At 36.6% G+C, this 17,742-nt stretch overlaps 1 protein-coding gene across 23 annotated transcripts in view; it reads left to right on the forward strand.

Annotated features, from left to right (window-relative positions):
- LOC6739169 (B-cell receptor CD22) overlaps positions 1 to 17,742 on the forward strand; it is a 79,713-nt gene that overhangs the window by 53,383 nt on the left and 8,588 nt on the right. For 5 of the 23 annotated variants that reach the window (XM_039293902.2, XM_039293904.1, XM_016171983.3 and 2 more), the window contains 14 exons: positions 50 to 165; positions 595 to 979; positions 4,020 to 4,149; positions 4,202 to 4,297; positions 4,356 to 4,514; positions 4,574 to 4,656; positions 5,637 to 5,823; positions 7,031 to 7,060; positions 9,016 to 9,156; positions 10,104 to 10,137; positions 10,604 to 11,256; positions 11,358 to 11,726; positions 14,989 to 15,083; positions 15,990 to 17,402. In XM_039293902.2, coding sequence (XP_039149836.1) covers positions 50 to 165; positions 595 to 979; positions 4,020 to 4,149; positions 4,202 to 4,297; positions 4,356 to 4,514; positions 4,574 to 4,656; positions 5,637 to 5,823; positions 7,031 to 7,060; positions 9,016 to 9,156; positions 10,104 to 10,137; positions 10,604 to 11,256; positions 11,358 to 11,726; positions 14,989 to 15,083; positions 15,990 to 17,402 — 3,891 coding nt within the window. Of the gene's footprint in view, positions 1 to 49; positions 980 to 4,019; positions 4,150 to 4,201; positions 4,298 to 4,355; positions 4,515 to 4,573; positions 4,657 to 5,636; positions 5,824 to 7,030; positions 7,061 to 7,255; positions 7,268 to 9,015; positions 9,157 to 10,103; positions 10,138 to 10,603; positions 11,257 to 11,357; positions 11,727 to 14,988; positions 15,084 to 15,989; positions 17,403 to 17,742 lie in introns of those variants that run through there. The other 18 variants (XM_016171974.2, XM_039293907.2, XR_001599806.3 and 15 more) reach the window with 12 other exon arrangements.

Below are 17,742 nucleotides of genomic sequence, written 5' to 3' on the forward strand. Positions count from 1 at the left end.
AAAGGAATTGTAAATTAACGTGTTTCCTTTTAATTTTCGTTTCTTACAGGTACATTACGAGCCAGGTCCTGCGGCGTTATCTCATTTCCCGTTAGTCGCCGTTAAGAAAAAGAGTGTGACATTCTCCTGTTCCGTAGATGATCCCGGATTTCCAGAATCAAATAGGTTTGTAGCGCAAAAGGCCAACCAGAATCACAAAACGAAAAGTCCCCAACACGCTCCGCTCATGGATTTTCATACCGTCCAAGCAATGCAACCGCAGGAAGCCGACATTGCTTTTGAAGCAATGCTGCTGCATAAACACCAAAATCCTCTACCGTTCAATGATTCGACTCAAACATCAATGAGAACACCACAAGAAAGCGCATCTCATCCAGCACATCAAATCAAAGAGACTCATGCTTTAATTGACTTACATTTAAACCATTCCCTCTGTACATTGATCACGCTCACCACATACACGCCACAATCGCAAATATTAACTCTTTACACGGGGGTTCAACAAAAAAAAGACGCCTCCGCCACATCCTACGCCCTTTATCGAAAAATGGGCAAATTTTCGTTTGTTGCTCAAATTGTTTCGAAACCCAACAGATTTCGTTGGCTACGCGGCGGTCGGGGTCCTCTGCAGGACATTGTGACGAAGGACTGGACGGTGGAGCCAGTGGGTCTGGATAGTCGGACAAACTATTCTTGCTACGCATACAATGAGGGAGGCAAAGGTGTGATGGCCACGGTAAACTTAGAGGTACACGCACCCCCGTTTTTCATCAAGAACTTGCCTCCGTACACGGGAATTTTGCATTCTTCACCAAATGCAACTTTGACTTGTCGCATCGAATGCGTCCCGCGATGCGACATATCTTGGCAAAAGGACGGTGTGCCAATAGAAAGGAACGATACCCGATATTTTATTAAAGAAAAATACATGGATGCCTCCCCCGCAACGGGAGATTTTGAAAGCATGCTATCAGTCTTGGTGAGTATCTTATATATGTAAAACTTTATTCTAGCGCTAAATAAATTCGATATATTTGAATTTTAATACGGGAAACCTCACTCATAAATTTCTCGACTAACATTTCAAATTTCCGTCAAATATAAACATAAATTTCAAAACGAGAAAAATCAAGAACATTAGCTAGCTATAATAAGCCGATGCTTTTACACCATTACAGTAACTATACATTTCAACAGAACCTTATGTATATGTCGGAGACTTATCCCTTGTTTTATAACACTATTTTGTCTTTTGATTTGTGTAGCGAGTCCCCTTTTTCTTGTTTGCCTTGGCGCGTGTCAATCTTGATCCTCTTTACATACCTGCGCAACCTACTGGCAACTCTGCCCGGTCCACACTCTACAACCCTGGCTCTCATATCGATAAGGCGCCATTTTCAAAACAACTCCTTCTCCGACATATACAAAAAAAGGAAACACTCCATGATTCTCAATTCATTTTCCGCCTGTTTCTATGGATATTTAGTAACAAAATTTAATTATATAGCTGGTCCAACTGTGTGTATTGTTTTGATCAAATTTACACAGAAATTCTATTTGTAGGAATTTATTAATAAACGCATACAATGTTTTATTAGGATAAGAGAGTGTAGAGTGTATTGTTGGGTTTTGCAAAGTTATTTTATTTACTGTTCTCTTCACTTGTTCATCTTTCATTTTTCTCTACACACCTACACTTCTCTCACAAGAATCGGCGGGCTGTCAAGTATCGAGTACATCTTAAATGGTGACCAGACTAAGTGGTGCCATATAGAAGAAAGCATGCCTAGTTCAAATCCCACAACCTGAAAAAGGCTTTATATACTCAGCAACGGTAGATGTTCTAAATGGACTCTCTCTCTGTATTACCTATGCATTCTACTTCGTACCCTCCATGATCCTTAAAGACAATTATCTTATAAGGTCCTTAGAACTTGCCCTTAAGATTTAGTCCTAGTTATTTAGTTAATAGACGCGCTCCTGTTTTCTTTTTGAATTAATCGCATTTTTATTTTCGCCCTGGATCCATTCGATGTTCTCTGTCTTCATCCAGGGCTGTTTGTGAGTTCTTTCGACTTGGCCATTAAAAGAATATATATGTCTTGCTCTACCCAACGGACAATGGAACGTTCCCGTATGTCGCACGGCTCGATTCACGAAAAGATTGACGCGATATATAAAAGAGTACAGAAAACGAGGAAAGAAATATAATATAATAAATATAAATATTACATATAATATTGGCAATAACAAATTATAAGAGTCAAGAATACAGATAATGGCATAAAGGCAATCATATTTAGAACATAATACTCTGTAGGGGATATAAAACTAATAGTTAGATCTACAAGGATTTAAGATTAGGGGTATATAGTTTCTTGGAACAGAGAAGTTTAGCCGAGTAACCAAGTCGGGGCTATCAACTTTACTACGAATTAGCTTACAAATAAAGACAGTTCCAAGCATATTTCTAAGGTTAGCTAGGGAAGGTAAATTATTTAAAAGTAAGCAAGCACACCCCTGGCCTTATTGACAATAGTCGAAATATGGTCTGAAAATTGTAGTTTAGGGTCCAGAAGAACACTTTAATGGCTCTAAGTGTAAAGTTATGACCTTTTGTCGTGTCAACCCAATACACGCTACTTATACTCCAAGCGGGTGCTCTTTGAACAGAAACACACCTTCAAGATTCATTACAAAACATAAATCCAATAATCGACCAGGAGAGTTTCGAATATGACAAACTTGCGACGACGATAAGTCGATCAGGCCGTCAATGAAGTCATGTCGTGCTATAATATTTTTCTTCTGGGGACAACGAAGTGCAAGGTATATAAAAATCATATAGAACTATTAATTGGACAATTAATTATAGAACTATCGGGCAGGGACAAGGATGGAGGACAATTGATTTGGATATTCTGGGAATTCAGAAGACGGGTAAATGTAAGAGCACGTAATATTAACAGATCTATAGGAAAATGACAGCTTACGCATGAATTCTGCGTACTTTACTCGACAAAAAGTACCTCCTATGACGTGGGGGTAGACCTAAGCGCAATTAAGACTCCGCCTCCCAGTTTGGTGGGACGATCATGCCTGTATATATTGTACACACTCTGGTTTTAGTCAAGTCTCTGTAAGCACAATTCTTGCTACGCAGACTCCAATCTTTTTGATTGGAGATAGTAAGACTTAATGTTAGTTTTTTGAGAAGAGGAAGCAGTAGAAGAGACGGATGGTGGAGTGGTCTGGTCACGATAGGGAAGTTTAATGTATATAAGACAATTCATTAGATGATGTTTGATCAGAAGAAGCCGAAAAAGGAAAATTTGTTTCTTTAGTGAAACACCGTGAGGGGTTTTGACTGGTAGCCTGGACTCAATACTCAAATCATTCGGCTGAATGATCTTCTAAGCAAGCCAACGTCAACTATTTCTGATGCTGATAAACTGTTATTTCGTCCCTTAAGATGATTTTATTCCCCAATATCTATCGATAATCGTTCCGACGCAAAAATGTTCTACCTTCTTTGGTTACCTTCATGTCTACTACATCTAGAATGGTTCTCATGTCTTTATCTGGAACTACGTGAAACTTCATGTGTATCATGTGTATGTGAAATCGCAATTTAGCATTATAATTGTTCTTTATTTCAATTCTAATTTATTTACAATCGCGGTCTATCAATTATCGAGTACTTTGCTTGGCATTTCAAATGGACCTGACTAAGTGTTGCCTATAGCATAAACCGCGAAGTAAGCCCGCCTAGTTCGAATGCCACATAAACATCGACACCGCTGCTGAAACTGTTAAAGAATTTGTATGTAATAAAGAATTTGAATAAGTTTAGTTGAACTTAAAATGTAAAGCAAACTTCTTAGTGAACTGTTCGACAAAGACAAACAATTCCAACTTGCCAAAAGAGTTGGCGCCATCGTAACATAGGCTGCGACATTATTTTTAACCTTTTATTTGGTTAAGTTAAACCTAATTGACAAAACATTCTGTAATTTCAGCACTTCAATATGCCCAATTGGCCCGATTCGAAATTCAACATCGAGGCTGATAATGCAAACTACTCATGTGTATCAACGGGAAATATCGTCGGCGGAAGCATAAGGAGTCGCACCTATTTTGGCATTGAGTGTGAGTGCAAATAATTATTTAAACTACACAAAAATTAAACCTTTCCTCATAGATGCACCCGAAAATACGACGGTTTCGGAGAACATTGTTTATGTGCAGGAAGGCACAATACCAGGACGAGTTATTTGCAAGTCTCGAGCTAACCCAGGTTTGTTGTTTAACCATTTAACTTTTTAACATTATTACCCTAAACCTTATTACTACAGAGCCTTCTTACAAGTGGATTTTCAAAAACGAAACTATAGCCAATGGCAATGCGTTAATTATTAATACTGCTATGAACCGAAACGATGATGGAACATATACGTGTTTTGCGTATAACAAGCACGGCAGCAGCATTGCGAAAACCGTAATTAAAGTACAATGTAAGTGTTAGAAGTGAAATATGATATGATCGAACTTATCTTGTCCTCATATTTTAAAGTTAAGCCACGTTGCGAAATCGAGAGACAGGAAATCGATGACCAGGACACGCTCATTTGTACTGCGTACGGAAATCCTATAGAGGTAAGTGTTGATTCGAATGGAGCTAATTTAGTCAGAACCACAGGTATTCTGCTCTGCAAAGCTTGCATATATTCAATACCTTTGAATATATCTTTAATGATCGCCAGAAAGTAGTCCAGGACAGAAATGAAGAGTATTATTATAAGAGGCTGTGAAGATAATATGGATGGCGGAGGTATGCCAGAGTTAGATGAAAGCACCAGGCCGTATAGAAATATAGAAGGAGGTATCAAAGAAGTTTTCTTAGGATATCATATTCTGACAGATAGAAAAGTGAACATTGGAGTTGGTCTAACCTATGAACTTGCTTTCATCTCTCTATCTCTCTGTTTGAGTGGAAAGTGCACCCATTAAAAGTAAACGTGTTTTATTTTCAGCTCGCTTAGCAAGTTTAGATTACCAAAAGTAAAGCTGTAAAAAGGAAGAAACACGAATAATTTTAAAAAAGAACAGAAAACAGTTTATAAATATATAATGGCGATATATAATTTTCATTTTGTGTGCAATTATATAAAAGAGATGTCGAGTTGGAATGCGTTCATTTGATATTCTCCGCTGAGTACATGCAATCTTCACCAGTGTTTTGGAAAAGTGGAATCACTTTGTTTTCAAATACTCAAATAAATCGTTGAATTCATAATGAAGTAGTCAAGGAAAAAGGTTCCACTGTCTCCAGCTGTAACCGTGCTACTCAGTATCCCTGCCCGTGTCCTTTGCTTCTGAACTTATCGATTTAATACCGCCGCATTTCTCCTGTTGTGTACTTGGGATTTGCACTTGATGTCCTTCCGTATATTCATTCACGTGTATTGTCAAATCTAAGTTCCTAGGTCAAGTCAAATAATAATAATAATAACTTGTTTTGTACGAGCATTTACAAAAGAGGAAAATAATATAGATATCGCAGCTTACAGACCGTCAAAACGTACTATCCCCAATTTGATCCTAATATAAATGAATTACCCTTAATATTTTTGCAGGCAGATTTCTCTTGGTCAATTAAAACTGAAAATGAAACAGACGAAAACTTGGGCAGCGGAAAAAAAGAAAATTCGGTGGAAAGGAGTTTTTACATATTGGAGACGGACTATGCAATATCCAGGACTTACAGATGTGTTGCGAATAATACAGTTGGTTACGGCCCGTTTTGTGAAATTGAAGTAGCTGGTACGTATAAAATTAGCATTAATTTAAGATTAATTTTAAATGGTTAGCATGTAAAATAAGTTTGGCGATTCAAGTGTGAAGTACCTTTACATATTAATTGATTGTGCTCTTTATACCCGTTATTCGTTAAGTAAAGGGGTAAGATTTAACAAAAAGTGTGTTACAGGTACATATGTAGAAGTAGGAGAATTTGCTCCAAAAAATATATATATTCTTGATCAGGGCCACAAGGAGAACCCCATACCCGTCCGTCCGCAAAGCTTCACAGTTTCGAGATTCGAATGACGACTACCCATTGAAAGCTTGTCAATAGTTTTGCCATTCCCAGCCTAGCGCCCATTAGCCGCCTAAAAGTTGTTACGCCAGTAATTTTTATAATTGTATTCTTCTTTTTTATATTTTTTGCCAATTTCTACAGATATCTAAAGTTACAGAACAGATTTTCCGGTATGTTTCTTTTGTAGCCTGTGCATTTATTTTTAAAATATGAGCATTATCAAATAATGTCCTCAAGAAATAATAGGTTTTTGTAAAGCCAATCTTTTGAAAGCAAAGCAGTCGCATATTAATTTATAAATGTATTAGGCAAAAGGAAAGATGCAGAAAAACAAGAGAACCGGTAAAATATTATGTATTGTGTATTATTATTATTAAAAAAAGAAAAGCAGTTTAGCAGCAGAACCATGAATTACTGCAATATATAATAATATAATAATAATAATAAACATTTGCCGGCGAACTAGTAGTGATGTGGAACAAAGCAGGCGGACTAAGATTCGATTGGTTTTGTACACTTTTACCTTTTGTTGCATTCAAAACGCGACAGTATGTACAGTATGTGTGATGAGTATAAGTCAGAAGTACGTAAGTTCATCAGATGGCTTCTTTCTCCAGAAGATTAGTTGAAAAAACTGATGTTTATGTGCATCTATGATGCGATGAATTCTTTCATCAGCAGCAAATGTCCCACAATTTCTTTATTTTATTTATTCTAGCCAATCGATATTCTATCGATATTTCCAAATTAATATTCTCCCCTGCACTAACACTAGCTGAGTAACGGGTATCTGATAGTCGAGGAGCTCGACTATAGTGTTCTCTCATGTTCAGACAATTTATCCAAGCATGGCACTGCCTACGGAATATTTTCTTTTTCATAAAGAGTAAAATTTTTAATTTAAGCTAAACTTATTTTTTATTTTAACAGCTGCTTCATCACTTTTAGTTTGGTGGCAAGGTAAATGCCAAAAAAGACCCATTCCGAACTCATTATTTTTAAATTACAATATAGGGCTAGATAAAGTACCAAGTATTTAATATTTGCATATAACTGCAACCCATTGTACTAATAGGCCTCTTTGTTTTGCTTTGTTTTTAAACATTTCAATTTCATTACATGCATAAATAACTTAATTAATAATACTATATAAAGTGCGACCAAAAAGTAAGTAAATCTAAATATAAAATTCTAAAATCTTTTTATATAGATAAAAACATTTTTTCTAAAGATTTTTACATCACATTATGAAATTAAATCCTTTTCAGTGCTATATTTATTTGCAGAAATATTATAATTTCGTAATTATTAATGATCCTTGTTTTTTTTGGAAATAACTTATTAAAAAATACCAATCCCAATTCAAAAAATAACAAAAAACTAAGTAGAAATACTTAATTACTCTTTTTCTCAAAAAGTTTTTAGACTTTCTTACAAGACTTTTCGTTTCGTTGCTTTAGTCTAATTAACACCACAATAGCAAAACGTATCACAAAAGTGAAACGAAAAATAAACCCGCATGAAAAACGCTTGAAATTTACACTGTACGTTTTGTGACTTGATTTTGAACTTTCTTAGTTTTTTGTTTGGCTTGCCAATTTCTATCGGTATACCAAAAACACATTGGCCACGCAAACATCCACCAACATCCAAAAATTTCGAAGAATGTTTCAAAAATGTAGGCGTGGCAGTTTTGTGCGGTTTTTGGGCGTTAGAGTGTTTTTTTATTTTTGTATAAGTCTTCTAAATTTCTATCGATATGCCAAAAACTTTTTGCATTGTCAACTCTTACGCCCACAAGCCGACAAAAACTACCACGCCCACACTTTTGAAATTTTTACATTGTTATTGATTTTATTTGATTTGATTTTTTAAGCCAGAAAAATTACGAAATTTCGCGTTGACATTTCCAGCTGAGTAACGGGTATCTGATAGTCGTGGAACTCAACTATAGCATTCTTTCTTGTTTTTAAGTTAGCTACATACGTATATATGATCAAAAGAACAGAACCAGAACAGAACCAAAACAGAACCAGAACCAGAACAGAACCAGAACAGAACCAGAACAGAACCAGAACAGAACCAGAACAGAACCAGAACAGAACCAGAACAGAACCAGAACAGAACCAGTACAGAACCAGAACAGAACCAGAACAGAACCAGAACAGAACCAGAACAGAACAAGAACAGAACCAGAACAGAACCAGAACAGAACCAGAACAGAACCAGAACAGAACCAGAACAGAACCAGAACAGAACCAGAACAGAACCAGAACAGAACCAGAACAGAACAGAACAGAACAGAACAGAACAGAACAGAACAGAACAGAACAGAACAGAACAGAACAGAACAGAACAGAACAGAACAGAACAGAACAGAACAGAACAGAACAGAACAGAACAGAACAGAACAGAACAGACCAGAACAGAACAGAACAGAACAGAACAGAACAGAACAGAACAGAACAGAACAGAACAGAACAGAACAGAACAGAACAGAACAGAACAGAACAGAACAGAACAGAACAGAACAGAACAGAACAGAACAGAACAGAACAGAACCAGAACAGAACCAGAACAGAACCAGAACAGAACCAGAACAGAACCAGAACAGAACCAGAACAGAACCAGAACAGAACCAGAACCAGAACCAGAACCAGAACCAGAACAGAACCAGAACAGAACAGAGCCAGAACAGAACCAGAACAAAAAACGTATATTTCAAAATTATCTGCATTGGTTTAATGAAATTTTAACTTTTTCCTTATATATTTTTTCGAAATATTTCAAATTTTTTATTTGTACAACACTTAAGTGTCTAATCTATCCCAAAGTAACATTAGTTTCATATCATATAAGCACCTCCGTTACAGCAACTAAAAATAGAATAACACTCTGTTTCTTTTGAAATTTAGAACAACTGGCATGGTGGCAACTCTGGGAAAAGAACACACTCATCATACTAGTTGCTGCTATCTTGGGATTACTGCTGACCGTAATTGTAATATGTTGCATAATTATATGTATATGCCGTCGCCGTCGACGTCAGGATAAATGTGAGTATGGTAAATTATTAATAGCAATACGATTTTTTTACAATCTCTGTCAAACAAATTCTAAGCAAAAATTAAAGCGAACAACAAAAAAGCTTGCACAATTTGTTTACAATTAATCACAAAAATGGTTTTTAAAAAAGGGATTTTGTTTGTTTGATTGTTCTATACTGATATTATATAATGTTCAAGAAAAGCATGGGCAAGGCTTTTTTAAAAGCTTTCGCATGATATTTTGTACTTAAAGCTGCAAGATAATTAATAAAAAATCAAGTCAGCAGACAAATTTATAGACTTTAACTTCGTCTAATACAATTGTAAACTTTATAAGTAAGGGACACGAAGGCAATTGAATTTTTGGTACAGAGTCGAGGCAAATTCGGAACTTGGAATGTGGTCAATTTAACTACGATTATTGTCCACGAATCGCAAATCAACCAAAACTCATGCATTCCTTTGGTCCCATCCGACACGGATGCCGGATGGTTAGAAAAGCCGTATGCTTATGTCGATTAAACTATCTGAAGTACTTATACAAAAAAAAGCCCCAGGAACTATTAAAGGTAGAATGTAGAGACTAGGAAAGCAGATTTTAGGACCGCAAACGCATTTTAGGCAAGGCTTATATGCCGAAGGCCGAAAGGAGTTCGTTGAAGGCCAAATGTTGCCCTATTCGCTGGGCTTCTCGTTTTCTTTATTGAGTTCTGGTCCGACTGATGTGATAATTATTATAATAATGATATTAATTATAATTATTACTTTTTTATATTTAAATATATTACCAGTGTTTGCTTGACTTTTTTATTTATTTATAAAACATGTTCGGCTTGCATTACATTTGCGACTGTGCGACATCAATGCACGCTGTATTAAACGCAACTAACTCGCATGCGCTTCGACAACAATTCCATGCATATATGACATACACACAACTACACCTATATGTACAGATCTCACGGAAGTGCCTATAAGTTCAATCCAAAGGTATGTAATAATTGTAAATTACAAATCATTAAATTAAAAGCTTTTTACATACATGTGTTAGTGCACAAACTTTACCTAAGTATAGACGGATTTCCCTTTAAAATGGTAAAAACTGTCAGAAATTGGAAATTACCTTTTTATCATCATCAGTTTAACTAATGACAGCTAATTCCGTATCAAATACCTTTTTTTTTATTAAATTTTGAAATTATTTGCAACTTACACTTCAAACTTTCATAACTTTCCAAAATAGGTTCATTATTAATTTTTCCCAATCTATTGGCCATAAAAAGTATTTATAAGCACCTCACTATTGCAATAAAAATAAGAGTCTGCATGACGACATAACATTTAAATAAGCTTTGCATGTACCCTAGAATATCTTAATGTTTTACTAATTTGATTCCATTTTTTACCTTAAATACTGCACCTTCATACACGTCCCAATCCCACACACCATCATTAGTGCATTGTCTGATCAGTTAGATATGTCACGATCGGGTAGGAATCTATCAACACAGGATAAATGTACAGCCATTTTGCCAAATCCATCTTCCTCGCGGGTTATTGGTAGCGCACCAAAATCGCCACCGCGCTGGCCAATTCGACCTGGGGTAATGCTGCATGTGAGCAGTAACACCAAGGAAAATTTGACTGTAAATCGAATGACAGTAAAAGCGAACGTGTCTGGTAATCGTGGCGACATGAGTCAGTTGTCGGCTCAATTGAGTGCTGCATTAAACGGAAGCCGGGATAATTCGGATGGCACCATACTAACCGAGTTTTCCGCGGTGTCAGGGGAAAATGCAGCATCAGATCATTCGTTACTAGAAGTAACAAACCGGAAGAAAGCAACTGTACCTTCAACAATAAGAAATGTATCTACAGCTGAAGGGGCGCCCCAGGAAAACATATCTTCCAAAACTCACAGTGCTGGCCACTTCGCATTGGATCATGTCTGGTCACTGATATTCAAAAAGTCAGACGATTGCACTCGGGATAGTCAACGGAGCCATGTTGGCCTTTTACAGACCTTTTGGCGCGGACTGGCTGCTAAGGAGAGCGCCTCCGGATTTGAGAGTCAGCATCGTTTGAAAGGAATACGTTGCAGCGGAAGTGGTAGAGTATATTAAAAACTTTTTATTTGAGCCTTGACATATTTTTTTGTTTTCCTTTTTTGTTTTCGCCTTATTTCAAATGAACAAATATAAATCCTGTAGTAACCTACAAAAAGGCAAAAGAGACTGTACATTCAACGTCTGACGCAGCATCAAATGGCGAATCATCATTAACCAACGAAAAGCCCAACAACTGCCAGCCGCCCGTGCCAATTCCATTGCATTCCATTGCAAACATGGAGGAAAAAGCATCTACATTTTTATTACAAGATGAAAGGAATAATTCATCCAAGGAAGTAGAAAACATACCGTGTAATGTTGTTCCTTCTGTAACACGGGGATGCTCCATTGAATCTCCGCAGAGACCTGCCCCTTCATCATTACCCATAAAGAATTTTTCTAGTGTAACCAGCTGGGGATGTTCTGGTAATTCAACGATGGTCCCATCCAATATACTCGCTAACGAGCAAAGTAAGAATATGTATATACATTTTTTCGATTTTACTTAGTTATATGAAAACAAATACAAAATGCAATATAAAATTTCAAGAGCAGATTGAAAACTACGAAATAGTTAATGTTGAATATTTAAACAACTGTAATTTGGAACCTACTATTTGTGGACTAAAATATTTTGTAAAGTCTAATCGTTTTCCTCAACAATCATATACCCTTTATTCAGCTAGTGAAATTACGTCAGAGATATAAAGAATATTTTGGCATATCAAACAAAATTGAAAAGAAAACGAGAGAGAAGGAGAGTCGACTTCCCCGACTATCAGATACCCGTTACTCAGCTAGTGTGAATGCGAACGCGGAATTTCATCATTCTTATGGGATATCGATAGATATTGAATAAAATGAGAAACAATTTAAGAATTGTTCAAAAGTGTGGGTGTGACCGGTTTGGTGGCATTAGGGCGTTAGAATGGGCGTGGCAAAAAGTTTTTTGGCAAATCGATAGAAGGAAGGATATGGTATACGATATGCTCTTTTCCGACCATGTAAACTATATATATTCTTGATCAGGATCAATACCCGAGTTGTCGACCTCCAAGGTTTGAGACGTAGACGCAGATCAAAAAAGTTTCAAAATGTTGCCACGCCCACTTTAACTGCCACGCCCACACTTTTAAAAAATGTTTAGATTTTTCTTCGTTTTCTTGTTTGTCTTGCCAATTTCTATAGGTATACCAAACACGCTTTGGCCACTCCCCTCCTTACAACGTCAAAAAGCCAAAAACGGTCCGCCCACACTTTTCTTATTTTATTCCCCACTATCTATCGATATCCCAGAAAAATGAGATGAAAGTTGTTTTTTTATTTGTTACGATCCTAGAAGGAAATCAAAAAATGTTTGATATTTTCTGCAGCTTTTTGATAATTTAATCGGCCCCTGTAGATTTTGTGACCATTGCAAAAATGTATATGAAAAATTTTGCTGTAGAATCCATTGGGCATAGTTGACCCAGATACAGCTTTAGATTACGGCATTCTACTTTCTACATATTAGGGCTAAGGTAATCCTAGACGATGATACCAAATTAAATTTCATCGCTATTTAGGAATTAGAAATTATAATTTATTTCAGTATTACACGCTTAAAACACAAATGGCTTGACCACCATCATACCGCTTGCTCCATTTTTTACCGTGCCTACTAAGTTTTCTTTTTTGAATGCTTCTCGATTTTTCCTTCGTACAAAAACTTTTCCTTTAATTTGGAAAATCGTCATCGGAAATATTGATTTTCAAAATTTCAAAATTTTTCTGGCATATCGATCGAAATTTTGAAAAGTTGAGGAGCGGCAGCTTTTGGCGCTTTGTGGCCGTTGGAATGGACGTGGCAATGTCCCTGGAATCTACATGTCTATATCTCAACTTTATAGCTTTTATAATCGTCTATATATAATATTATATGTATATAATCGTTTATCAATCTTCTTCCTAGCTTCAAAGCTAGGAGCTACAAAAGTTTGTAATATCCGCGAATAATTTAATTAATTTCTTTTATAATTCTATTTTGTTAACATAATTTTACATTTGCTTCGCGAGTGTATCTCTTTTAATTTGTGCACTATATTTAGCAAATAACGAAATTTTATATATTTTAATCTTTATGTTTTGTGTACTCTCTCTTTCGTGCGTTGTCCGCAGTGATGTTTGGTGTGGTTTTTGTCTGCATATAAACAAAAACGAAACTTCTAAGCGGCGGACAGCGTTACATTTAACAGCTCGTTTGCAAGTTTTGATTTTGTGTCTGTGCACAGTGGTCCGAATTCAAAAAATATGGATACCAAAATAAATTACTACTTGCCTAAAGGTGGCTTGAAAGGCCTGAGAAAAGTTTTGTCGTAGGTAGAGATAGTTATTTAAACTTCCCACACGTGACCAGACCACGTGCTCTTACATTTCGCCGTCTTCTTATTTCCCAGAATATCTAAATCATTTGTCCGCATAAGAAATTAAAGATAAAAGGGAACTCCGAGACGTCAACCCCGCGAATTCAATGTTTACGCCACGCAAACTTTCTGAGGCTAATAATTATACCCGTTACTACAAGTAAAGTAAAATGATTCGTTGAAAAGTATGTAACAGGCAGAAGGAAGCGTTTCCGACCATTTATGTTATATATTCTTGATCAGGATCTATAGCCGCGTCGATCTAGCCATGTCATTCTCTCCGTCCGTCCGTATGAACGTCGGGATTTCATGAACTAAGAAAGCTAGAAGGTTAAAATTCAGCATACATATTCTAGAGACAAAGACGCAGCCCAAGTTTGTTGGCCCATTTTGCCACTCTAACGCCCTAAAACTGCACAAAACTGTCACGCCCACATTTTTGAACTCGACTATAGCATTCTCTCTTGTTAACTCTTCTGATCCGATGTACTATCCGTCAATCTCTAACAAACCTCTTTAATGAAGAGTTAACACACCTAAAAAATGTAAAGCCGAGACTTTATACAACATTTAAAAATACCGGTTCTCAGTCTATTAAAATGTTCTGACTAGAATAGAATTTATCCAATTATCTGTAATCTTGAATCTGCCTTCTTTAAATCAATCAATTCTTACTTTTTTAACAAATAATTAGATCTTTAGATATTTAATATTTATATTTATTAATGGCTTAGTTTTGTTGGGCGGGAGGAGTGTGGTAAATTGGTAGGACATTTTTTTCTATTCCGGGTACAGAAATGTTCTTTCGTTTTTTAACATGGGAGTTTTAATTACACCATTGAACACCGTTATTTAAATAACTTTTTATTTCGACCTTAATTTGATGAATATCGGGCAACTCTATTATTTAGCTGCGATAGGAAGAATCGGGAAATTAACAGAAAATAAGTCAGAGTTTTGCTGATTTCGATCATAAATTGTTCTTATTTGTAATTCAACACAATCTTATAGGTCGCACCACCAATTCAATCGTAAGTAGTACAAATGCAGAATATACACTCATAATTTTCCATTTATAGGCTTAAAGTTACCAGTGGCTGTAATTTGCACGTGCCTTCAATGTTAAATATTTTGCACTACTCTGATCTAATGAAAATGAACTGAAAATATACTTTGAAACCTTGTTTTGAATTTATTAAATTTATTTCTCGACAAATTTGTTTATAATTATTTAATTTTCTTTTCTTCTCGTTTGCTTTTCATATAACAAAAAAAATTCGTGGGAAAATATTTAAAATACAACCAATCCGTACCATATATGCCTCATATAGTACACGACAAGTCGTCTTCACTGGGGGAACCGTTGACGGAACCTGGCGAGTATGAGAATCTACCATTTCATGGTCTGCAAACGGCACCTAACAAGGTACAAAAAACGTATTTATAATCTTCCTTACACTTCATGAATACTCTTACGATCACATGACTTATTTTAATCATCTAATGCATTTCACTTATATTGATCAGAATTAAAAAAAAAAAAGTGATTCTCGCGTACATAAAACTTTTATTATATAACATATACAATGCTTAACTATTTTCGCTTCATTTGTCCACATTGCTTATTAACTTTTTACTCGCTTAAAGTGATTACAATGCACGAACTCCGAATCCAAAAAACACTCCATTCTGTGGCTCATAACAGCTAAATATGGAATTTATTTACAATTTAAGAGCTAAAGTGTTACGCATCATTAAAATTCCTTTAAAATCCGTTTTTAGCAAATCACTACTTTCTATACCATTTTTGAGACGTGTTCGGAATCGGTGCAATGTTATCAACCAATTTATTGGCTCCGATCAATGCCATTTTTTCGTTACACAGTTCATAACGCATTGCTAAAAAGGTACACATTATAAGAGTAGCCGCCAAAGAATGTTATTTATATATTTAATATATATGTATTTATATATATGTATATATTTAAGGAAAAATTTAAACCAGTTTCAATTGTTGTATAATTTTGTACACCCCATTTTTGTTTTTAAACTATAAATAGCTGAGTAAGTTTTCTAAATTAATTGCATAGGTAAAGGCAACACTGAAACGATGTTAATGTATCTTCTAGTCTTGAACGCTGTTTCTATCATTTAAGTGTTTATATCTTTATTGTTGTTCGCTAGCAAACACTTGTAAACAGACAAGAATAACAAAAAAATTGATGAAATGACTAATATTTTTAATTAAAACTAAACTTATATTTTTCTGTTACCTTTCCTTCTGTGTGCTTCTTGCTAACAACTGATGCTTGCGCATGGATTTGCTAACCAGTTCTCTACTACCCCTACAAATTTTAATAACAACACAAATGCGGTGCGCGTTGCTCAAAGACCCAAGGAACCGACTGGAAATATCAATCAGCCATCTGCCGGCCTTTACCAAGATTGCCAGGCCACTCATGATCCACTTTTGTACCATCAAAAATATTTTTGCGATCAGGACGCACTTAATGATCAGAGATCGCAGTACACCACAATGCACCGCCCACCAAACAATGTACAATATAACCAATGCTTAGTTAGGCCAGATTCTAATCCTCAAGATCAACACAACCTCAGCAATAGCTTTTCTAAAAGTTACACTGAGTATTACCAGCAGCATAAGCGTTCGGAAAAAGTGCAAATGCTATTTCCACCAGGAGCATCCAAAGAATTAAACAGCAACTCGCTGTGTAATACTGATCACACTCCACACTCGGCACTGGTTAATATTAAGCCATACTTGGAGGCCTCTAACTTTAGAGAATACGACAGAACGGGAGAAGAATTACTTGGCAGTATGCCACGTGCGAGGCACAGCAAAGGCACTTTGAACCTTGAGAACAAATTTTATTCGCTAAAACATCTAGGCGGAATCGAGCTAATAAATCGGGACCTGGAAGAAGACTATTCCATAGGTGGTACCACATCATCAACACCCTCCGCTACTGAAAGTAGCTCCCTTTCCAAATGCAAGATACACAATTCCTTTGGTTGCAATAGGCTTTGCAATGCTGGCACGAACGTTCAGCCGATGCGCTTATATGATCCTCCTGGATATCAGAACATGGTTGTGGAGCACGCAGACGATCAAATTACAGTATCTAAAAAAGACGAGGGCAACCTGGCTACTGTACAAACGCACACCCATCCGGGCAAAGATAAAATGAAAAATCATCATCATTGGATTCACCAGCACCGGGAAAGAAAAGATGAAGGCCTAGGTCCTGATGTTCATCAAGTGGAGCCGGAACGCATCAGCATACATCGGAGCGACTCTGGCATTTCCAACAGCTCTTACGAGTCACAATTTTCAAAACCAAAAATGGCAACCCTAAACACATCCTCTGGTCCATTAGTTCGAAAATATGCACACAGAAACATTAAAGCCCATAACAGTGTTTTCAATGCGTCCTACGCAAGTAATGTTACTGAAAGCGAGGCACCATTAGATAACAGTTCCACATTGCATCAGTCCTGCACTGTGCCAAGTGTTGCTCCTTCGCACTGCAACCGTCCTAAACCAAGAAATCGGTACAGCAAGGAGACAACTAAAAATGAATGCGAGCAGCATCAACGGGGTCACCAGAGCTTGAGGCCGGCTTCTAATCCTTCAGAATGCATTAGTTTAGATACATCCAGCAGAAGCGAATGTATCATGTCGACAGTGCCCGCCCAGTGCGGAACTGTTGATACACCGAATGAGGTAGGTATATGCAGATAAATATGCGACCTTTTGGAAGAAGAGGAGTTTCTACTTTTCAAGATACATTTTCTATTTTTTTTTGTGGATTCTCGTGGTACGGCTGTGCGTCAGAGACAATTTTCATTTGGTCTAGATTCGCTGTATTTTTAGACGGTTTGAAACACTTGCCGTGCCCCACAGCTGTATCTCGTAGTTTATTGTTTTGCCTTAGCTTTGGCTGTCTCCCAATAAGCCAGAGTAGTTGTCTCAGGTGCAGTTCAGCCTAGTTGCGCTTAGCAGTAAGAGGGGGACGCCAAGTGAGTCCGCGATCCGGTGTCGGCCCTAAGTACTTGCGTGTAGG

This window comes from Drosophila simulans, chromosome 3L, assembly GCF_016746395.2.
Source record: "Drosophila simulans strain w501 chromosome 3L, Prin_Dsim_3.1, whole genome shotgun sequence".
Lineage (NCBI taxonomy): Eukaryota > Metazoa > Arthropoda > Insecta > Diptera > Drosophilidae > Drosophila > Drosophila simulans.